Here is a 23,889-nt window from a genome sequence, read left to right as displayed (position 1 = left end):
GGAACCATACACTAAAAATGGTTAAGATGGTAAATTCTATGTGTATTTTATCACAATTTTTAAAAATTTAAAAAAAAACAAAAAAAACTGAAACAAACCCCAAAACACTGGACCAGAAGTCAGGAAATCTGAATTCTATTCCCAACTATCGGTGTGATCCTAGGCAACAGCCCATCTGTACTTCAGGTTCCCGATTAAGGTCATAAAAGTTATAAAATGGGCTGGGTGCGGTGGTTCATGCCTGTAATCCCAGCACTTTAGGAGGCCGAGGCGGGCAGATCACCTGAGGTTAGAAGTTAGAGACCGGCCTGACCAACATGGAGAAACCCCGTCTCTACTAAAAATACAAAATTAACAGGGTGTGGTGGCACATGCCTGTAATCCCAGCTACTCAGGAGGCTGAGGCAGGAGAATCGCTTGAACCCGGGAGGTGGAGGATGCGGTGAGCCAAGATTGCACCATAGCATTCCAGACTGGGCAACAAAAGTGAAGCTCTGTCTCCAAAAAAAAAAAAAAGTTATAAAATAATCTTTAAGGTTCCTTTGGTTCTGACTGTTTGTGATACCATATCATCTCATTTTTTTTTTTTTTTTTTTTGAGACGGAGTCTCGCTCTGTGGCCCAGGCTGGAGTGCAGTGGCGCAATCTAGGCTCACTGCAAGCTCCGCCTCCCGGGTTCACGCCATTCTCCTGCCTCAGCCTCTCCGAGTAGCTGGGACTACAGGCGCCCGCCACCACGCCCGGCTAATTTTTTGTATTTTTAGTAGAGACGGGGTTTCACCGTGGTCTCGATCTCCTGACCTCGTGATCCGCCCGCCTCGGCCTCCCAAAGTGCTGGGATTACAAGCGTGAGCCACCGCGCCCAGCCATCTCATTTTTTTCTATATTATTTCATCCTTGTATAAAGCCACTAACTTGAGATGGTGATATTCTGGGCATAGATCTTTTCCCCTCAGACCAGTAGTTTACCACTGGCAATTACTTCCCTCTTGGCTTAAAGGTAACTACTGGATTCTACATACTTCCCTACAGCGCCTTTCCCCTTCTCCTCCCCACAAAGCCCTCTTCTAGGTCAGAAGGTTACTGGCACATGAGCAATAAAGGCTAGATAACTTTTCATGTTATTTGCTAATATTTGTATTATTTAAAACCTCTTCTAGAATAAACTGATGTTATTCATTTTACTATTAGAGCAGATTCATGTGGAAAGACATAAGAAATGAATATGGGTTATTTGATTTTTATACTATATACAGTAATATATATATACATAAAGATTAAAATAAGTACTTTAGTACATACACTAAATAAAGGGCTTTATCTTACACTACATAATTTTCTCAAAGAAAGAAAAAAGATACTGATTCGGTACTATTTTTACAAGACGTTTTACTAGGGCATTCTCTGTTACACAGCCATTGGCAAAAAAGTTTAGCACTAAATCTAGGATTTCTCAGTAAGTGACAATGTTATATTTTCTCTAATAACCTTCACCTGCTTTACTTCAGTTAGCCTCATCCTTATTTTATATAAAATTAAAAGATTCTTAGTGTCAGTCTTTCCTCATCAGCTTTTGGGAAGACAAATAGGCAGCAGTCCCAGCATGAGTAGAGAGCCTGTGTCAATTACTTGCCTCTCGATTTAGTGAGACTGAGGAGACTTCAAATGAATTCCAACCCTTAGGCTCTCCTCCCCACACCATCCTAGTTTGTAGTCTCAGTGATAATATGAGCATCCACTGACTCCTGTTAGATAAAGAAAAGACACTCTCCCTAATGCACAGTCTGTTGATCTCTTCCTACTACAACCTGCTAAATCTTTCTGCTGCAGATACATTAAGGTTTGAAAACTAACAACTTATGGCCAAACTTAATTAAGAGTGTGTTTAAGATGCAGGAAAAAAATGACAAAATTGCTTGTATTTCTGTTATAGTAGAAAAATTCCAGCCTGGCCAACTTGGCGAAACCCTGTCTCTACTAAAAATACAAAAAATTAGCTGGGCGTGGTGGCACATGCCTGTAATTCCAGCTACTTGGGAGCGTGAGGCAGGAGAATCGCTTGAGCTGGGGAGGCGGAGGTTGCAGTGAGCCAAGATCGCGCCATTGCACTCCAGCCTGGGCGATAGAGTGAGACTCTGTCTTAAAACAAATAAAAAATAAAAAATAAGAAAGAAAGATGACAAGTAAAGGGTTTATTTTACCACCACCAAGATAAGTGGAGCTTGTGTAAATTTTAAATAAATGCATCTATAAGGAAAAAATTGGAAGCTTTCCATTGATTCTTACATCAATGAATATAATTTTAAATATCATTAATGTTCATACTGTTTCATAACTTACATAATTGTCTGAATAATGTTTCAAAAGCACTTGAAATATCTTAAAGATCAAAAGGATCTTAAATCCGTCAAAAATAAGTAAACGTTTAAGTTTTTTTAGCAGTAGGAGAATTCTCATCTTTTTGGAGGGAGGATGATCAAGAGCTTAGAGAACTATTACAGGTAAAGTACCCAAAAGTGTACTCAGTTTGAAACCTCTTCTTTAACCTTCGATGTTGTTGGCAAGCACTTTTGGATCCATCATCCTTAAAGGAGAGAGATATATATATTTTGAGACAAGATCTCGCTCAGTTGCTCAGGCTGAAGTGTAGTGGCATGATCATGGCTCACTGCAGGCTTGACCTCCCTGGCTCAGGTGATCTTCCCCGCTTAGCCTCCCAGGGAGCTGGGACTACAGGCACACACCACTATGCCCGGCTAATTTTTGTATTTTTTGTAGAGACAGTTTCATTATGTTGCCCAGGCTGGTAGAACTCATATTTTTAATCTTTTTTCCATGATTAATGTAACATTTGGAAATGAAGCCTTTGGGAAGTAATTAGGTTTAGATGAGGTCATGAATATGAGACCCCCATGATGGGATTAGTGCCCCTAAAAGTAGAGGAAAAGAGACCAGAGTACTTGCTCCATCTTGTCCCATCCAACCCCAACCCATGCCATGCAATGACACAGTGAGAAGGCAGCCATCTGCAAGGCAGGAAGAGGGCCCTCACCCATAACCGAATCAGCCAGCACCCTTGATTTTGGAGCCTCCAAAACTGTCAGAAATAAGTCTGTTGTTTAAGACACCTAGTCTATGGAATTTTATTATAGCAGCTTGAGCAGACTAACACACAGCATTAAGGTTATGTTTAAAAAATGTCCATATCCACCTGTCCCAGCCTCCCAAAGTGCTGAGATTACAGGTGTGAGCCACCACATCCAGCCCTTTCTTGCTTTTTAAAAACAGCAATGCATACCTTTCTGTAATGAAGTTTGACTTGACTCATCTTGAGTACTGTCTTTCTGAGCATTCACTAGATCTGCAACCAGAACCTCAAGTGATTTATAGTTGCTCCCAGATATCTGAATTTTTTCCTCCATTACTTTCTTAATGTCCTTGAAACTGAACCCCATTCGTATAGCTTCTTGTACCATAGGATTTTGGAAGATGGTATCATCTGAAATAAAAATTGGTGAGGAAAAAGAACATAGAATTTAAACAATTATTTTCATTATCACAACTCAATAGCAAAATATAGTTAAAATGAAAAAATTAAGGAGCAAGCGAAAGAACAAAAACAAACCAGCAAAGCAAAGCTGCTTTGGGAAGATTTTTTGAAGTATTTAGGCACTGAAAAATCACTTTCAGAATCTTACAATTAATTGTAAATGCAATGAGTATGTATTTTGTAGTGTTTGAAACGATGCAAGGTAAAATAGGCAAGAAAAAGGTTAAGTGCTTCAAAAATCTGAACTTTTTTGAATCTAGATGTACTCATTCACAATTAACCTAAGGGACTTAAAGAGTGGATGTTGTTACTGAGTCACTAGCAATTATTTGGGGAAAATGATGGGAAATCAGGGAAGTCCCAGTCTATAACCTTGAATGTGTCAATTTCCTAGCTCTCAAACTTCGTTTCTGTAGCAGAGCGGGTAGGACTGAATAAAGCAAGAAAGTCAATGGAAACTTGTTTTTATGATACTTAAAGTAGGAACACAGCATGTGTAGGGAAGTGCTAAGACAGGACACTTATACCCTCTGACTCATCAATTCCACTCTTGGGTATTAAAAATGAATGTATATCTCTGCCAAAGATATGCACAAGAATATTCATAACAGTGTTATTTATAATAGCCCCAAACTGGAAACAACTCAAATGTCCATCATCAGGTGAGCAGATACATAAATTGTGGTATATTCATATGCTACACAGCAAGAAAAAAAAAACTATTGCCACAGACAGTATGGATGGATCTCATAGATATAATAAGCAAAATATAATCATAATTCATCATTATGACACAAAAGAGTACCTACTGCATGAGTCCATTTATAAGAACTTCAAAACTAATCTATGGTAATAAACAAAATTAATCTATGGTAATAGAAGCCAGAATATAACTTGGGGGTGAGTACTGATGGGGAAGGAGCATGAAAGAGCTTTCTAGGGTTGTGGAAATGTTCTATATCTTAATCTGGAGGATAGTTACACAGATAAATACATATATTTTAACATACACATTTTAATATATATTTAACACATATTTTATTTAATATATATTTTAACATATATATGTGAAAATTCCTCAAGTAGAAAACTTACGATTAGGGTACTTTAAGCACTTTACTGTACATGTGTATGTGTGTGTGTGTGTGTGTATATATATATATATATATATATATATTTTTTTTTTTTTTTTTTTTTGAGACGTAGTCTCGCTCTGTCACCCAGGCCAGAGTGTAATGGCACGTCTCGGCTCACTGCAACCTCCGCCTCCGAGGTTCAAGCAATTCTCTTGCCTCAGCCTCTCGAGTAGCTGGGATTACAGGCATGAGCCACCACGCCTGGCTAATTTTTTTGTATATTTAGTAGAGATGGGGTTTCACTATATTGGCCAGACTGCTCTCGAACTCCTGACCTCGTGATCCACCTGCCTCAACTTCCCAAAGTGCTGGGATTACAGGCGTGAGCCACTGCGCCCGGCTACTGTATGTATATTATAGCTCAATAAATGTCTTTTGAAAGAGAGGAGGCTAGGTGCAGTGGCTCACACCTGTAATCTCAGCACTTTGGGGAGGCCAAGGGGGATTCCTTGAGGCCTGGAGTTTGAAACCACCCTGGTCAACAAAGCGTGACCCTATCTCTATTAAAAAAAATAAAATAAAAGATAAGGCTGGGCATGGTGGCTCACGTCTGTAGTCCCAGCATTTCGGGAGGGTAAGATGGGCAGATCGCTTGAGCCTAGGAGTTCAACACCCGGTCTCTGCAAAAAATAGCAAAAAAAAAAAAAAAAAATTACCCGGGCATAGTGGCGGGCGCCCATAGTCCCGGCTACTCAGGAGGCTGAGGCAGGAGAATGGCGTGAACCCGGGAGGCGGAGGTTGCGGTGAGCCGAGATCGCGCCACTGCTCTCCAGCCTGGGCGACAGAGCAAGACTCTGTCTCAAAAAAACAAAACAAACAAAAAAGAAAAACTCTGTTGGGAGGTTATAATACAGACAAAAGACCAGTTAGGAGACTACTACAATTGTCCAGTTGAAAAACAAGGAAGGGCCTGAACTAGAGCAGAATAAGTGGGAAAGTCTGAAGCAACACTAAAAAGGAGGAATCCATCAAATTTGATGATTAATTAAATGTAAAAGGATTACAGAGAGCAAAGGGCTTAGGAACAACATAAATTACTGGGCAACCTTGTGAACTGTGGTACCATTAACCAATATAGGAGAAAACAGTGCAGGATTAGATTCAGTCTGAGTGGTTTTTAGAGATGCATTCTAGGTGGAAATGTCCAGAGGGCAACTAGACGTTGTTCTTTCCTGCTTCTCCTATCTTTGACTTGTTTTTATTTTCAGTTTGTTTTGTTGCTCCACTACTTGTGCCCACCTAATTAGATGTTGGTGGTTCCCTTCCATTCCCTCATCCACCCTTCTGAAAAATGGTCTTTCCAGCTGGGCGTGGTGGCTCACGCCTGTAATCCCAGCACTTTGGGAGGCTAAGGTGGATCACCTGAGGTCAGGAGTTCAAGACCAGCCTGGCCAACATGGCGAAACCCTGTCTCTACTAAAAATACAAAAATTAGCCGGGCGCAGTGGCATGTGCCTGTAGTCCCAGCTACTCGGGAGGCTGATGCAGGAGAATCGCTTGAACCCGGGAGACGGTGGTTGCAGTGAGCCACGATCGCACCACTGCACTCCAGCCTGGGTGACAGAGCGAGACTCTGTCTCAAAAAAAAAAAAGGTCTTTCCAGACACTTCCCCTACCAGCAACATCTTACTCTCATTTATACAGGTTTTATTATCCTCCTACTTCAATGTCCTGCAGGTATCTCAAACTCAACTTGCTAAAAACAAAAAGGAAGGACATGGACCCCTACCTGACACCATGTACAAAAATTAACTCAAAATGGATCAAAGACCAGAATGTAAGATATAACACCATAAAACTCTTAGAAGAAAACATAGGTATAAACCTTGGTGACCCTGGATTAGGCAATGGTCTCTTAAATATGACATTAAAAGCATGAGGAACACACACAAGAAATAGATAAATTGGATTTCATAAAAATTAAAGACGTTTCGCTGGGCACGGTGGCTCACACCTGTAATCCCAACACTTTGGGAGTCCGAGGCAGGCGGATCACCTGAGGTCAGGAGTTCGAGATAAGCCTCAACATGGAGAAACCCCATCTCTACTAAAAATACGAAATTAGCCGGGTGTGGTGGTGCACGCCTGTAATCCCAGCTACTGGGGAGGCTGAGGCAGGAGAATTGCTTGAACCTGGGAGGCGGAGGTTGCGGTGAGACGAGATGGCGCCATTGCACTCCAGCCTGGGCAACAAGAGCGAAACTCCGTCTCAAAAATAAATAAATAAATGAAGACGTTTATGCTGGCCGGGCGCAGTGGCTCACGCCTGTAATCCCAGCACTTTGGGAGGCCGAGGCGGGCGGATTACGAGGTCAGGAGATCGAGACCATCCTGGCTAACACGGTGAAACCCCGTCTCTACTAAAAATACAAAAAATTAGCCGGGCGTGGTGGCAGGCGCCTGTAATCCCATCTACTCGGGAGGCTGAGGCAGGAGAATGGCGTGAACCCAGGAGGCGGAGCTTGCAGTGAGCCGAGATTGCGCCACTGCACTCCAGTGTGGGTGACAGAGCGAGACTCCGTCTCAAAAAAAAAAAAAAAAAAGACGTTTATGCTTCAAGGAACACCAAGAAAGTGAAAAAGGTGGCCGGGTGCAGTGGCTCACGCCTGTAATTCCAGTACTTTGGGAGGCTGAGGTGGGCAGATGATGAGGTCAGGAGTTTGAGGCCAGCCTGGCCAACATGGTGAAACCCCATCTCCACTAAAAATACAAAAAAAATTAGCCAGCCATGGTGGTGCACACCTGTAATCCCAGCTACTCGGGAGGCTGAAGCAGGAGAACTGCTTGAGCCTGGGAGGCGGAGGTTGCAGTGAGCAGAGATCACGCCTCCGCACTCCAGACTGGGCAACAGAGCAAGACTCCGTCTTGGGGGGAAAAAAAAAAAGGAAACCCACAGAATGGAAGAAAATACTTGCAAATCATAAATCTGACAGGGACTTTTACATATAAATAACTATAATCTTCATTTAGAAAGTAAAAGAGGCCAAAAAAAAGAACTGTAATATATAAAGATCTCTTTCTTTTTTGTTTTTTTGAGAAGGAGTCTCGCTCTTTCACCCAGGCTGGAGTGCAGTGGCGCGATCTCGGCTCACTGCAGGCTCTGCCCCCCAGGGTTCACACCATTCTCCTGCCTGAGCCTCCTGCGTAGCTGGGACTACAGGTGCCCGCCACCTCGCCCGGCTAATTTTTTGTATTTTTAGTAGAGACAGGGTTTCACCGTGTTAGCCAGGATGGTCTCGATCTCCTGACTTCGTGATCCGCCCGCCTCGGCCTCGCAAAGTGCTGGGATTACAGGCGTGAGCCACCGCGCCCGGCCATAAAGATCTCTTTTAACTCGGTAACAAAAAGATAACCCATCCCCCTAGACTGCTCAGTAGAAAAAGGACAACCCAAATAAAAAATGGTCAAGGCTGGGCACAGTGGATCACACCTGTAATCCCAGCACTTTGGGAGGCTAAGGGAGGCAGATTCTTTGAGCCTAGGAGTTCGAGACCACCAGGGCAACAATGGCGAAACCTTCTCTCTATAAAAAAATACAAAAATTAACTGGGTGTGGTGGCGCACACCCGTAGTCCCAGCTACCTGGAAGACTGAGGCAGCAGAATTGCTTGAGCCAGGGAGGTCGAGGCCACAGTGAGCGTGACTGTACTAATGCACTCCAGCCCGAGTGACTGAGCAAGACCCTGTCTCAAAAAAAAAGAAGAAATAATGGGCCGGGCATGGTGGCTCACACCTGTAATCCCAGCACTTTGGGAGCCCAAGGCGGGTGGATCACCTGAGGTCACGAGTTCAAGACCAGCCTGGCTAACATGGCGAAACCCCGTCCCTACTAAAAATACAAAAATTAGCCAGGTGTGGTGGTGAGCACCTGTAATCCTAGCTACTAGGGAGGCTGAGTCAGGAGGATCGCTTGAACCCAGGAGGCAGAGGTTGTAGTCAGCCGAGGTTGTACCACTGCACTCCAGCCTGGGCGACAGAGCAAGACTCCGTCTCAAAAAAAAAAAAAAAAGTCAAAAGAGATGAACAGACATTTCTACAAAGAAGATTTACAAATGGCCAATAAGCACATGAAAAGATGCTCAATATCATTAATCATCAGGGAAACGCAAAACAAAACCACAATGAGATACCATGTCACATCCACTAGAATGGCTGTGATAAATAAGACGGATAATGAATGTAGAGAAAATGAAATCCTCATACACTGCTGGTAGGAATGTTAAAGGGTGCAGTCACTTTGGAAATCTGTCTGGTAGTTTATCAAAAGGTTAAATATAGAATAACCACATGACCCAGCAATTCCATCCCTGGATATATACCCAAGAGAACTGGGTATATAACATGTCTATACAAAAACTTATACACAAATGTTCATAAAACCATCACTCATAATAGTCAAAAAGTAGAAACAAGCCAAATGTCAACTGACAAATGGATAAACAAAATGTGGTATTATTTATACAATGGACTCTTTCTACAATAAAAAAGAATGAAGTACTCATATATGCTACAACATGGATACAACTTGAGGACACATATTCCATTATTCCATTTATATTAAATGTCCAGAATAGGCAAGTCCATAGAGACAGAAAGTAGATTACTGGTTGCCTTGGCCTAGGGGTAGGGTGGGCAATGGAGAATGACTGTTGATGGGTGAGCATGGAGTTTCTTGTTGGGGTAATGATAGTGTTCTGCAATTAAACAGTAGTAATGCCACTCACTGCGTGGGGGGTAGCCCTGCTCTGCAGGAGTAGTCATGGAGCTGAATTTATGTTTGTTTTATTTATTTTTGAGATAGAATCTCGGTCCATCACCCAGGCTGGAGTGCAGTAGCACGATCTCAGCTCACAGAAACCTCCGCCTCCCAGGTTCAAGCAATTTTTATGCCTCAGCCTCCCGAGTAGCTGGAACCACAGGTGCGTACCACCACACCCTGGTAATTTTTGTATTTTTCTTTTGGTTTTGGAGGTAGAGTTTTGCTCCTTTTTGCCCAGGGTGTAGTGCAATGGCGTGGTCTCGGCTCACTGCAACCTCTGCCTCCCAGGTTCAAGCAATTCTCCTGCCCCAGCCTCCCAAGTAGCTGGGATTACAGGCGTGCGGCGCCACACTCAGCTAATTTTGTATTTTTAGTAGAGACGGAGTTTCACTATGTTGGCCAGGCTGGTCTCGAACTCTGGACCTCAGGTGATCCACCTGCCTTGGCCTCCCAAAGTGCTGGGATTACAGGCGTGAGCCACCGCACCCAGCCCCTTGTAATTCTTAAGATACTAAATAGATGATGGTACCAGTTTAGGAAGTGAGCAATCACTAGACATATTCTAAATTAAACTTTCTACTGCTTTTGAAATATGATGCCTAAGTTGAAAATGAGATCTGCACTGTGATGTAGGATTCAGAAGACCTTGCTTGTGGTCCTAGTTCCACTAACGATTTGTAATGTGCCTGTGTACAAGTCACTTAACCTCTCTGACTCTGTTTCTTCATCTGAAAAGTTGGGATAACAATTACCTTCCTTGCTTAGCATAGTATCTTTCTCTGTCCACTTTTTGAGTTTTAAAACCTCTACTTCTCCATGAGGTAACAGGAGGTAAACAAACCAAACCTTACACCTCTGTGAAGAAGCTGGGGAAGGTACAATGACAGTATGGGATAAAGAAGCAGGTGGGTTAGGGCTTATCAGGGTAATGGCACACTAGTAGAAAACTGAAATAATTTTGGCTTACTTAAGGAACCCCAGGTACAAAAAGACACTTCACCTTTTCTCTTGTGATTTTAGCAGAGATGGTAATGAGGCAGCCTATCAGTGTTCCTCCTGAACCTGGAAAAACTATCTGATGGCCTACTAACATTTTTAATACAGACACGTCTGACTGATTTTTTTTTTCTTTTATTTTTGAGACGGAGTCTTGCCCTGTTGCCCAGGCTAGAGTGCACTGGCACGATCTCAGCTGACTGCAATCTCCACCGCCCAGGTTCGGTAGTCCCAGCTACTCGGGAGGTTGAGGCAGGAGAATCAGTTGAACCCGGGATGCAGAGGTTGCAGTGAGCTGAGATCGCATCACTGCACTCCAGCCTGGGCAACAGAGTGAGACTCTGTCTCTAAATAAATAAAAAATAAATAAATAAATAAATTGGCAGTTAAATTAAAAGGAGAGTTAACAAGCATATTTACCAATTCTTCTAGTTAATGATGGTGTTTTCTCAGTAGTTCTTACCTGTAACAGAAATAGGAATTGCAAGTTAGAATTACTTTTGGTAGAGGCAATCATTTCCATTTGAAAAGTGAAATTAATCATAAATTTAAAATAAATTGGCTTTATTCCAATTCAATATGTGAATATTCACAAAAGGCATAGCCTGATGGAGCTGGAAGGAAGTTATAAGATTATCTAATCTAATCCCTTCATTTTACAAACAAGAAGCTGAGGCCCAGGAAGAATGAATGACTTCAAGGTAGAGTCACTGGGGCAACTCTAGTCTCCCATTTTAGTCCAGGGTTCTTTCCACCTATTACTGATGCCTTGGCCACCTCAGTTCATCCTATCAATTTATTTATTTATTTATTTATTTATTTTTTATTTTTGAGATGGAGTGTCACTCTTGTTGCCCAGGCTGGAGTGCAGTGGCGTGATCTCAGCTCACTGTAACCTCCACCTCCCAGGTTCAAGCAATTCTCCTGCCTCAGTCTCCCCAGTAGCTGAGATTACAGGCGCCCGCCATTATGCCTGGCTAAATTCTTGTATTTTTAGTAGAGACGGGGTTTCATCATGTTGGCCAAGTTGGTCTTCAACTCCTGACCTTGGGTGATCCATCCGCCTCGGCCTCCCAAAGTGCTGGGATTATAGGCGTGAGCCACCGTGCCCAGCGTCCATCCTATCAATTCAGATATATTTTTGAGATTTTATTGTCTGCAAAAAGTTTAAAACTACTTATGAGTACAAAGCACATTATACAAAGATCTAATTTCAGAAGGCTAAAGGACTTTTAATATTTTAGTTCTTCAAGCCCATTTTTGCCTACAATGATACTTAAATCAGTTCATCCTGATTATCTTTTGACAAATTTACTTCAGGTAAAGAATAAGAAACACTTTTTAGGCTCTCTCTCTCTTTTTATTTTTTTATTATTATTTTTTTTAAGAGATAGGGTTTCCCTTTCTCACGCAGGCTGGAGTACAGTGGAATGAACCTGGCTCACTGCATCCTCTGACCTTCTGGGCTCAAGTGATCCTCCCGCCTCAGCCACCCAAGTAGCTGGGACTACAGGCATGTACCACAAGTCTGGCTAATTGGTTTTTAAAATTTTCTTTTTTTTTTTTTTTGAGACGGAATCTCGCTTTTTCACCCAGGCTGGAGTGCAGTGGCTCAATCTCCGCTCATTGCAAGCTCCGCCTCCCGGGTTCACGCCATTCTCCTGCCTCAGCCTCTCCGAGTAGCTGGGACTACAGGCGCCCGCCACCACGCCCGGCTAAGTTTTTGTATTTTTAGTAGAGACGGGGTTTCACCGTGGTCTCGATCTCCTGACCTCGTGATCCGCCCGCCTCGGCCTCCCAAAGTGCTGGGATTACAAGCGTGAGCCATCGCGCCCGGCCGGTTTTTAAAATTTTCTGTAGAGACAGGGTCTCACTATGTTGCCTAGGCTGATCTCAAACTCCTGGGCTCAAGCAATCCTCTCGCCTTGGCCTCTCAAAATGTTGGAATTACAGGTGTGAAACACTGTGCCTGGCTAGCTCTCACCTTTAAAGCCCATCATACATTTATTATTTTGTTTTTAACTTAAAATTTGTGTTTTGATGTAATGTACACATATATTGATTTATAGTACTATACTGTGAATTTTGCATGAATAACTATAAAACAAATGATATAATATAAATTATATAATGAAAATATAAATTGTAATTTGAAATGTGAATTTGAAAATATAAATTATATGAGACTTACCAGACACTCCTCAAGTGAATGAGTTAAATGAATATTGTTTATATATTCTTGTCCCTTCTGTTCTAACAGATATTTACACCTAAACAATTAAAAGATTAAACTTTAGTAGCTGATAAACTAGTGAAGTAAAAGCAAAGATAATAATCTCCATCATATTAATTCTATTAATTTAATTAACTTGCTTTTTAGTACTTCTAAGGAGCCACAAAGTAAAATGTTGCCCAATTCCCTATCCCACTGTCATTTTAAGGTTAAAAAAGTTCCCTTTGTTATGCTACCTATGCTAATGTTAGCAGAGCAAAAAATATCAACTTGAGAACTTTCTAAAACAAATTATTAAATTAGCACCTTGACTTTTTTTTTTTTTTTTTTGAGACAAGAGTCTCGCTCTGTCACCCAGGCTGGAGTGCAGTGGCACGATCTTGGCTTACTGCAACATCCGCCTTCCGGGTTCAAGCGATTCTCCTGCCTTAGCCTCCTTCCTGAGTAGCTGGGATTACAGGCATGCACCACTACGCCTGGCTAATTTTTTTATTTTTAGTAGAGACAGGGTTTCACCATGTTGGTCAGGCTGGTCTCAAACTCCTCACCTCAAGTGATCTGCCTGCCTCAGCCTCCCGAAGTGCTGGGATTACAGGCATGAGCCACCATGCCCAGCCCATCTTAACAGGTTTTATTTAAAGAATTAACCAGTTGCCCATTTAAAAGGAATTCTTTAGGCTTTTCAACATTTACTTTTAAAGCTGTTTAAGGATAAGATTTCTTTTCAAATGATTGCTCTGAAGTTTTGTTTTTTATTTTTATTTTTTGAGATGGAGTTTCACTCTTGTTGCCCAGGCTGGAGTGCAATGGCACGATCTCGGCTCACTGCAACCTCTGACTACCGGGTTCAACCGATTCTCCTGCCTCAGCCTCCCGAAGAGCTGGGATTACAGGCATGCGCCACCACGCTCAGCTAATTTTGTATTTTTAGTAGAGATGGGGTTTCTCCATGTTGCTCAGGCTGGTCTCGAACTCCCGACCTCAGGTGATCCACCCACCTTGGCCTCCCAAAGTGCTGGGATTACAGGTGTAAGCCACCGTGCCCGGCTGTTTTTTTTGTTTTTTTTTTTTTTTTTCAGACAGTGTCTCACTCTGTCGCCCGGCTGGAGTGCAGTGCCGCCGAGTGCAGTGCTGTCAGCTCACCACAACCTCTGCCTCCCCAGCTCAAGTGATCCTCTTACCTCAGCCTCACGAGTAACTGGAACTACAGGTGTGTGCCACCACGATGGGCTAATTTTTTTTTTTTTTTGTATTTTTTGTAGAGACAGGGTCTCACTATGTTGTCCAGGCTGGTCTCAAACTCTTGGGCTCCAGCAATCCACCCGCCTCAGCCTCCCAAAGTGCGGAGATTACAGGCGTGGGCCACCACACCCCAACCAGAGATCTTAAAATGTGAACAATTGTATGTCATAGAGATAATTACATTAATATTTCCTAGGGGTATGATGGCTTCTTAAGGAATCTCCTTGGCAATATGGGCTCTCATGCTGATCATAAAAGAGCCTACTTCCAACAACAAAAAAGCACACATTTCCTAATCTGTATTTAAAAATTGGATAATCTAGAGGCCAAGCGCGGTGGCTCATGCTTGTAATCCCAGCACTTTGGGAGGCTGAGGCGGGTGGACCACCTGAGGCTGGGAGTTCAAGCCCAGCCTCACCAACATGGTTAAACCCCGTCTCTACTAAAAATATAAAAAATTAGCTGGGCGTGGTGGCGGGCGCCTGTAATCCCAGCTACTCAGGAGGCTGAGCCAGGAGAATCACTTGAACCCAGGAGGCGGAGATTGCAGTGAGCTGAGATAGCACCATTGCACGCCAGCATGGGTGACAAGAGCAAAACTCTTGTCTCAAAAAAAAAAAAAAAAAAAAAAAAAAAGAAATGGGATAATCTAGAGGCCAGGCGCAGTGGCTCACACCTGTAATCCCAGCACTTTGGGAGGCTGAGGCGGGCCGATCACCTGAGGTCAGGAGTTCAAGACCAACCTGGCCAACATGGTGATACTCTGTCTCTACTAAAAAATACAAAAATAAGCCAGAATCCCAGCACTTTGGGAGGCCGAGGCGGGCAGATGACAAGGTCAGGAGATCAAGACCATCCTAGCCAACATGGTGAAACCCTGCCTCTACTAAAAATATAAAAAATTAGCTGGGCGTGGTGGCGCTTGCCTGTCGTCCCAGCTACTCGGGAGGCTGAGGCAGGAGAATCGCTTGAACCTGGGAGGCGGAGGTTGCAGTGAGCCAAGATCACACCACCGCACTCCAGCCTGGCAACAGAGTGAGACTCCATATCAAAAAAAAAAAAAAAAAAAAATTAGCCAGGCATGGTGGCGGTGGCGGGTGCCTGTAATCCGAGCTACTCAGGAGACTGAGGCACAAGAATCACTTGAACCTGGGAGGTGGAGGTTGCAGTGGGCCAAGATTGCGCCACTGCACTCCAGCCTGCGCAAGAGAGTGAGACTTCGTCTCTAAAAAAAAAAAAGGGATAATCTGAATGTCATAGATATCACACATAAGCAGTGAATGTTTTGGTCATCAGAGAAGGCTTATAAACCTTGCTCATTTTTATAAAACTAGCATGAATTTCAAGCCATAGTGAAGGCAAAAATAGTTGAGGTAAAAAGTAATTCAAGTCTCCCACTGCATGCTAGCCAACTTGCCTGTACAATGAACAATTAAATATCTTACCCTGGATACCATTTAGCATGTTGTTCCCAAGGGTCTTCACTGGGCTTCCAATCAGTTAGCCCTCCTCCACAGTGAAAGCACTTTACTTTATCACCTTCACCTGCGAAAACACACAGGCATATATGTATTTGTGCAATTAGAAGCTTACACAAAAATATTCATTTAACACCTAAAAATTAAGCACATCTAAAAAACATGAAAATCTCACAGCTTAAAACAAGACATTCAAATTCACATCTAAGTAACAGATACGATCTTTATCCTTTGAGGAAGAAATACACACTAAATTCACTGATTCAATCTGAGGTATTTTTACAGAAGACAAAAATAAAACTGCCCAAGTTTTATGTTAAAAACTAAAATTGTTACTTTCTTTCTTTTTTTGAGACTGAGCCTGGCTCTGTTCCCCAGACTGGAGTGCAATGGCGCAGTCTTGGCTCACTGCAACCTTTGCCTCCTGAGTTCAAGCGATTCTCCTGCCTCAGCCTCTCAAGTAGCTGGGATTATAGGCATGCGCCACCACACCCGGCTAATTTATATCTTTGGTAGAGATGGGGTTTCACCATGTTGGCCAGCCTGATCTTGAACTCCTGACCTCAAGTGATCCGCCCGCCTCGGCCTCCCAAAGTGTTGGGATTACAGGCGTGAGCCACTGCACCTGGCATACTTTATTTTCATTTATTTATTTATTTATTTATTTTATTATTATTATTTTTTTCTGAGATGGAGTTTTACTCTTGTTGTCCAGGCTGGAGTGCAATGGCACGATCTCGGCTCACTGCAACCTCTGCCTTCTGGGTTCAAGTGATTCTCCTGCCTCAGTCTCCTGAGTAGCTGGGATTACAGGCGTGTGCCATCGTGCCCAGCTAATTTTTATATTTTTAGTAGAGACGGGGTTTCGCCATGTTGGCCAGGCTGGTCTTGAACTCCTGACCTCAGATGATCCACCCACCTCAGCCTCCCAAAGTGCTGGGATTACAGGCGGGAGCCACCGCGCCCGGCCATACTTTCTTTTTAGTATGTTATTTGGGCCACCAATATTGTACTTACTGTTTCAAACTGAAATTTTAAAACAAGTTATGTTCCAAGTATTAGTAACATTAAAGTTCTACATAATGAAATTGTAAGTTTCTCTAAGTTTATAGCTACATGACACTAAACAAACCTTCAAGATTACTATATGATGGTACATAAATAAAATCTTTTGAAATAACCAATATTTTATAGGCATTATTCAATCTTAAAATAAATGGGTCAAATATATAATGGTATAACTTTTTAAAATATCTTTAGAAGCAATCACTCCAATGGCCCTTCCTGAAATGTCTACCACAGTCCATTTGAAAGTACTCATATGGCCGGCGCAGTGGCTCATGCCTGTAATCCCAGCACTTTGGGAAGCCAAGGCGGGCAGATCACAAGGTCAGGAGTTCGGGACCAGCCTGGCCATGGTGAAACCCCATCTCTACTAAAAGTACAAAAATTAGCCAGGCGTGGTGCATGCACCTGTAATTCCAGCACTTTGGGAGGCCCAGGCGGGTGGATCACCTGAGGTCAGGAGTTTGAGACCAACCTGACTAACAGGGAGAGACCCTGTCTCTACTAAAAATACAAAATTAGCTGGGCGTGGTGGCGCATGCCTGTAATCCCAGCTACTCAGGAGGCTGAGGCAGGAGAATCGCTTGAATCCGGGAGGTGGAGGTTGCGGTGAGCCTAAATCACACCACTGCACTCCAGCCTGGATAACAAGAGCGAAACTCCGTCTCAAAAACAAACAAACAAACAAACAAAGCTATTGTGAAGCTTAGAGAAAATGCATGAAGTATACGTATTGAGCACTTATAGTAAGTGCTCAATAAATGATGGTTAATATTACTATTAGACCCATTTTGCTATTGGGGATGTCTACCATCTTTTGCAAGTTATCTACTTCCTAAAAACAATTACATGAAGAGAAGCATGACTCATAATATGGTAGTCTTTTTCACATAAATTCAGTAGTTACGTTACAGGTTCAATGTAAGAGTTCACAGAATAATACAGATATATATATATATATAATCATGCCAAGTTATACCTAAATATTTACCAGTTCAGAGGGCTAAGGGCATCTATTTACTTTTTATGAACCCTGGCATACTTGGGAAGCTATTTATTGGTTTTATAATAAAGTTTACCTAAAGCATAAAATCCAGCTCTTGCAAGCTGCTCCTTGTTAACTGAGTATATCCATGTCCCAAAAGTAAAGATCCGTGCTTCATAATCTGCCATGGATGGATTTCTTGGAAGATTTGTTGAATTTGGGAAATTCCTATCAGAACTCACAGCACGAGATTCACTTCGAATATTAAGATTCCGGCCCAAAACAAACAAGCAATTAGGAAAGTGTCGCCTGTGTTCTGACCAGGCACGATCACAAGGTTCCCAATTTTTCAGTTTTCCACCACAACAAAAGCACTGCACTTGGTCACCAATACCTGTGTAGTAGAGTCCAGCACTTGCTAACTCTCTTGGGGTTAGGTGAGCATAGTGTGGCCAGTTCTGAAAGGACTTTAATCTAGCTTCTTCACTATACATGGCAGGGTTCCTCGGGTATATGGTGTCTGATATATCTACAACCTGCCCAGTTCTCAAAAGATAGTCTGCATGTGTCTCAGATGGCCTGTCTAAGGCAAAATGATTTCTGCTTCCCAGATAGTTTTCAACTTTGTACTGACCATTCTGGATACCAGAATTTGTAGACTGCGTGGCACTATTTTCAAGATAAAAGCCGTTGATAAATCTGCAATTTGGGGATACTTTCCTGTGTCTTCCAACTGCTGAGTCTCCATATTGCCATCTATCTACAACTGCATGACAACTAAAGCACCGTACGGTATCTCCTTCACCAGTATAAAGAAACCCTGCTCGTGCCAGTGTTGATGCTGAAACAGGACTACCACTTGGAAAATTAGCAAAAGTTTTTAATCTATTAAACCCTTCTACAAATTCTTCTTCCTTATTGATGTCTGCAGGTACACAAGTTTTAGATCCTTCAAAACTGTTAAAAGTCATCTTCTCTTGAAAATAGGACTTGTCCACCTTTTCTAAAAAGAGAACATTATATTAGGAAATCCAAAATGTGAAACACAAGCAATAGACTTTTGTTATAGGAGCTAACAAATTATCCACTTATGACATAAAAATAACTACACGACCACTAAGAAACATTCTAATTCTAAATACTAGAGTTCAACATTACCACATCATTCAAGTCATAAAGTAAAATCTAGCATTTTTGTTTTCTCTTTTTGAGAAAAGTAATATTTAAGCAGGCAGAATAAAACTAATAATTTTTAAATGCTTATTTTACATAAATATGTAAACTATGATACAGAATATATTATAATTATTAACCATGTCAAATCATTAATTAGGAAAAACATGAAAGAAGCATAAAATATGCAGACTATTAAAGTCTATGCATAATTGTTATAATGAATCATTATATATTCAAGGCATCAAAGTTGTTTTTACAAGTTAAAGAATGTTCAGAATGTTAATGAATTAATTTTTAATATTTCTTTGCTTAGCAAAATGTTTTAATCATAATATTGGTTCCAATGTGTTCTTTAAGAGTATGAAATATTTCTGATTTTCATGCATGAATGAGAGCCCTTTTTTTGTTGGAACTGGATTACACATATATACATAACACTGCCCTCTAGAGGGTGGCTCAGGAAAAATTCTAAGTACCTGCAAACCTTAACTGCTGTTACTTTTTTTTTTTTTGCCCATGACATACATGTGCCCTGCGGTTACTTTTGCTATTAACTTCCCCTGGTCAAGTAACAATCTGTTCAAATGGAAGATAAGTATTGCTGCAGTCTTATTAGAGCTGCCAAATTACAGCTGTGTAATTTTAACCCAGATAAAATACTAAAAGGAACCCGTTAGGTTATGAGAAGGGTAGAAAGATAATTTATCCTCCAAACCTGGACACTTCTCAAAGTGAAAAATCACACTAGTAATAATCACACTGGGACAACAGGCATAAATCAGGGTTGCCCCAGGCAAACTAGAGCATATGGTAACCCTAGTTATGAGGCAAACCTGGTTCTCCAGAATCTCCCACATTGCCTGGTAACGTGCTCAATATAAACTTGTCAAAGGCAAAATAAGAGAATGGTAACAATGACTCTGTCTCTATATTATGTGTGCATTAATTGATTTTTTTTTTTTTTGAGATGGAGTTTTGCTCTTGGTGCCCAGGCTAGAGTGCAATGGCACGATATTGGTTCATTGCGACCTCCGCCTCCCGGATTCAAGCGATTATCCTGCCTCAGCCTCCCAAGTAGCTGGGATTACAGGCATGTGCCACCATACCCAGCTAATTTTGTATTTTTTAGTAGAGACGGGGTTTCTCCAGGTTGGTCAGGCTGGTCTCGAACTCCTGACCTCAGGTGATCCGCCCGCCTCGGCCTCCCAAAATGCTGGGATTACAGGCGTGAGCCACCGCGCCCAGCCATTAATTGATTTCTTGAGAAGAATTAGCCAGCTCTTTTGCCTTTATGTTGACACAATATGTCTTAGAATTTAATCTCTTTTGGAGTAATGTTCAACACAAAGCAAGCTGGCAATGGACTTCAGTCTTTCCTGGCCATGTCAATTTATGGTGGTATTAACTCATATACCTCAACAGCTGAGTTATATCTGCGCAAAACTTATGGAATATAGTCTCCATGACTTCTGATGAATTATCATTTCCTAGATGTCTGAAAACATTCCAACATTAGCTTCAAGGCCCTTTGTTGAATCAGCACAATAAACTGGATGACAAAAATCAAGATTCAAAGAAACCAAGGCTGATCAAACTCCTTGTTCTACTCTTTTCCCCCTTCTCACTCTGCACTTGACTATTCTTAAAAAAACCAGCCGGGCATGGTAGTTCACACCTGTAATCCTAGCACTTTGGGAGGCCGAGGCGGGCAAATCACCTGAGGTCGGGAGTTCGAGACCAGCCTGACCAACATGGAGAAACCCTGTCTCTACTAAAAACACAAAATTAGCCGGGCGTGGTGGAGCATGCCTGTAATCCCAGCTACTTGGGAGACTGAGGCAGGAGAATCGCTTGAACCCGGGAGGCGGAGGTTGCAGTGAGCCGAGATCGCGCCACTGCACTCCAGCCTGGGCAACAAGAGTGAAACTCTGTCTCAAAAAAAAAAAAAAAAAAGAAAGAAAAGAAAAGAAAAGAACCAAGGCTACCTGATAGGCTAATGAGATAAAATTTAATAGGGATAAGTGTAAAGTCTTACATCTGGTTTTTAAAAAATATCTGGTGCATAAGCCGGGCACGGTGACTCATGCCTGTAATTTCAGCACTTTGGGAGGCCAAGGCGGCCGGATAACTTGATGTCAGGAGTTCGAGACCAGCCTGACCAACATGGTGAAACCACCATCTCTACTAAAAATACAAAAATTAGCCAGGCGTGGTGGCAGGTACCTGTAATCCCAGCTACTCGGGAGGCTGAGACAGAAGAATCCCTTGAACCCGGGCAGCGGAGGTTGCAGTGAGCCAAGATCATGCCACTGCACTCCATCCTGGGCGACAGAGCGAGGCTCCATCTCAAAAAAGCCTGGGCGCAATGGCTCACGCCTGTAATCCAAGCACTTTGGGAGGCCGAGGAGGGTGGGTCACCTGAGGTCAGGAGTTCAAGACCAGCCTGACCAAAATGGAGAAAGCCCGTCTCTACTAAAAAAAAAAAAAAAAAAGAAAGAAAGAAAGAAAATTAGCCTGGCATGGTGGCAGACGCCTGTAATCCCAGCTACCTGGGAGGCTGAGGCAGGAGAATTGCTTGAACCCAGGAGGTGGAGGTTGCAGTGAGCCGAGATCGTGCCACTGTACCCCAGCCTGGGCGACAGAGCGAGTGTCTCAAAAAAAAAAAAAAAAAAAAAAAAAAAAAAAAAAAAAATCTGTTGCATAACTAAAAGAAGATGGAGACTTAGTTTAAGAAGAAATCACTTAAAGGCAATCATCCATAGTAAAACCTTGGGATTTTAATTAATTACAAATTCATCATAAGCCAACATTACAAGTCGACTAAAAAACTTACAGCAACTTCAGGCTGCATTAGTGTTCAGATGTGCAACATCCAGATCCAATTCAGCTACCAAGGGATATTATTTCCAGTTCCAAATACATTTTGGAAGGGACATTAACAAAGTTTAATGTCCTTAGGGAGCAATCGGGATGATAAAAATGATATCATATGAGAAATAGTTGGAATAGCGAAGGATATTTATCCCAAAGGGTGGAAAAACTGTGAGGGGAAGGGTAGAGAGAATAGACTAACTACCTTAAGATATCTAAAAGATTATCACATAGAAAACAGATCCAAATTTTATATAGCTTGAGGGCAGAATTAAGGTCATTAAATACAACTATAAACAGTAGCTTTTAACCCAAGGATGGGCTTTATAACAATCAATAGTAGCACCAAATGGATTGGGTTGCCTTGTAGATTACGAGTTCCTCCTATCACTTAAAGGAACTTCAGCATGGACTAGGAGACTGGATTAAACATTTCCAAGTCTATAATTATCCTGAAGAATTAATGCTCAGTATAATTCAAAACACACGAGAATTGCCTTCCCTGAGGTGTTAAATTTTATTTTAATCAAAATAGATGTAAGTAGCCAGGCACAGTGGCTCACGCCTGTAATCCCAACACTTTGGGAGGCTGAGGTGGGCGGATCACTTGAGGTCAGGAGTTCAAGACCAGCCTGGCCAACATGGTGAAACCCCTTCTCTACCAAAAACTACAAAAATTAGCTGGGCGTGGTGGCACACGCCTGTAATCCCAGCTATTCGGGAAGCCAAGGGACGAGAATCACCTGAACCTGGGAGGCGGAGGTTGCAATGAGCGAGAATCACCTGAACCTGGGAGGCGGAGGTTGCAATGAGCCGAGACTGTGCCACTGCACTCCAGCCTGGGTGACAGAGTGAGATTTCATCTCAAAAAAAAAAAAAAAAAAAAAAATAGAAGTATAAAATCAAAGATATTCTCACTTCACAATTTTGTGTAGTTCAAGCAGTCACCCTATTTCAGAAAATATTAGATAAAACCATCATTCAACATGAGCAGGAGAATCTCAATTTGAAGCTTTCGAGTGGAGATCTTATCTTCCCAGAGGTTGCTTCCATGCTAATAGTTCAGATTTCACTCTTTTGAAAAGTAAGTATTTATTTAGAAGCACTCAAGTGAACAATATATACACATTAGCAGAGTGTGAGCTTTTTGAGGAGGAGGAAAACCAGAATTACCAGAGTTTAAGAGTGAAAGGTGGAAGGATGACTGATGAAAGACAGAAACCTTGGGTTTGGAGAAAGGCACCAAACAAAAAGGGTAAGATAGGGTAAAAAAATATAGGATCTAAGTGAAACGGAGGTGGGCAAAATGATACCACAGAAAACAAGTATATATGGAGCAGATGAATTGAGAATATAGAAGAAAATAGGGTACGAATATTGGACAAGGGTGACAAAAAGGTTTTTGAAGTGAAAAGGTGTGGGTGCAATAAAGTATGCTGGGATAATTTAAGGCTTCTCTGTGAAAGCATCTTCAGTAAGTGGAAAGGCAGGAAGGCACGGAAAGAGAAAAATGTCAAAGAAAGCTTTTGGTATAAAGGGGCTGGGCAGTCAGGAATCTTAAGGGTAACAGTAGTTGGGAAAATAGCACTACGGAAGCAAAAAATGGGACAAAAAGGACGAGCAAGCCAATGGTGCATGTTTAAATGAAGGGTTTGGGAGATTCTACAATGGTGATATGTAAGGTTTTACAGTATACATGTATGTACACCCATTTAGTCCAGTCAACTGTGTAAAGAGAGCCACCAGGAGGTGCCAAGGAGAGGAGGCTGACAGCTAATCTAGTGAGAATGTGGGAATGCGAAGGTGGGGGATACAGAGACAAAGGCACATACAAAACCCTGGTGTCTGTATACGACGCAAAAGTTTCTATTTCTGCCTTTTTTCTGAAACAGAGTTTTGCTCTTGTGGCCCAGGCTGGAGTGAAATGGCGTGACCTCAACTCACTGCAACCTCCGCCTCCCAGGTCCAAGCCATTCTCCTGTCTCAGCCTCCCAAGTAGCTGGGATTACAGGCGCCCGCCACCACGCCTGGCTATTTTTTTTATTTTTAGAAAAGACAGGGTTTCAACATGTTGGCCAGGCTGGAATTGAACTGCTGATCTCAGGTGATCCACCTGCCTCGAACTCCCAAACTGCTGGGATTATAGGTGTGAACTACTGTGCCAGGCTTTTCTTTTTTTTTTATTAGGGTTTTCTTTCTTCTTTTTTTTTTTTTTTTGAGACAGTTTCACTCTTGTTGCCCAGGCTGGAGTGCAATGGCATGAACTCGGTTCACCGCAACCTCTGCCTCTCGGGCTCAAGTGATTCTCCCACCTCAGCCTCCTAAGTGGCTGGGATTACAGGTGCCCACCACCACACCTGGCTAATTTTGTATTTTTAGTAGAGACAGGGTTCCTCTAT

The 23,889-nt window shown here is 42.2% G+C and overlaps 1 protein-coding gene across 8 annotated transcripts in view; it reads right to left on the bottom strand.

Moving 5' to 3' along the window:
* Nucleotides 1-23,889, bottom strand: part of XIAP (X-linked inhibitor of apoptosis) — a 79,540-nt gene that overhangs the window by 7,860 nt on the left and 47,791 nt on the right. For all 8 annotated transcript variants that reach the window (XM_055268184.2, XM_055268179.2, XM_055268180.2 and 5 more), the window contains 5 exons: nt 17,538-18,446; nt 15,361-15,460; nt 12,632-12,710; nt 10,861-10,903; nt 3,298-3,498 (listed from right to left, as the gene is read on the bottom strand). In XM_055268184.2, coding sequence (XP_055124159.1) covers nt 3,298-3,498; nt 10,861-10,903; nt 12,632-12,710; nt 15,361-15,460; nt 17,538-18,414 — 1,300 coding nt within the window. In that variant the 5' untranslated portion in view covers nt 18,415-18,446. The remainder of the gene's footprint in view (nt 1-3,297; nt 3,499-10,860; nt 10,904-12,631; nt 12,711-15,360; nt 15,461-17,537; nt 18,447-23,889) is intronic.

This window comes from Symphalangus syndactylus, chromosome X (genome assembly GCF_028878055.3).
Source record: "Symphalangus syndactylus isolate Jambi chromosome X, NHGRI_mSymSyn1-v2.1_pri, whole genome shotgun sequence".
Taxonomy (NCBI): Eukaryota; Metazoa; Chordata; class Mammalia; order Primates; family Hylobatidae; genus Symphalangus; species Symphalangus syndactylus.
The sequence above is the reverse complement of the archived record's forward strand: the minus strand, read 5'-3'. Positions and strand labels throughout refer to the sequence as shown.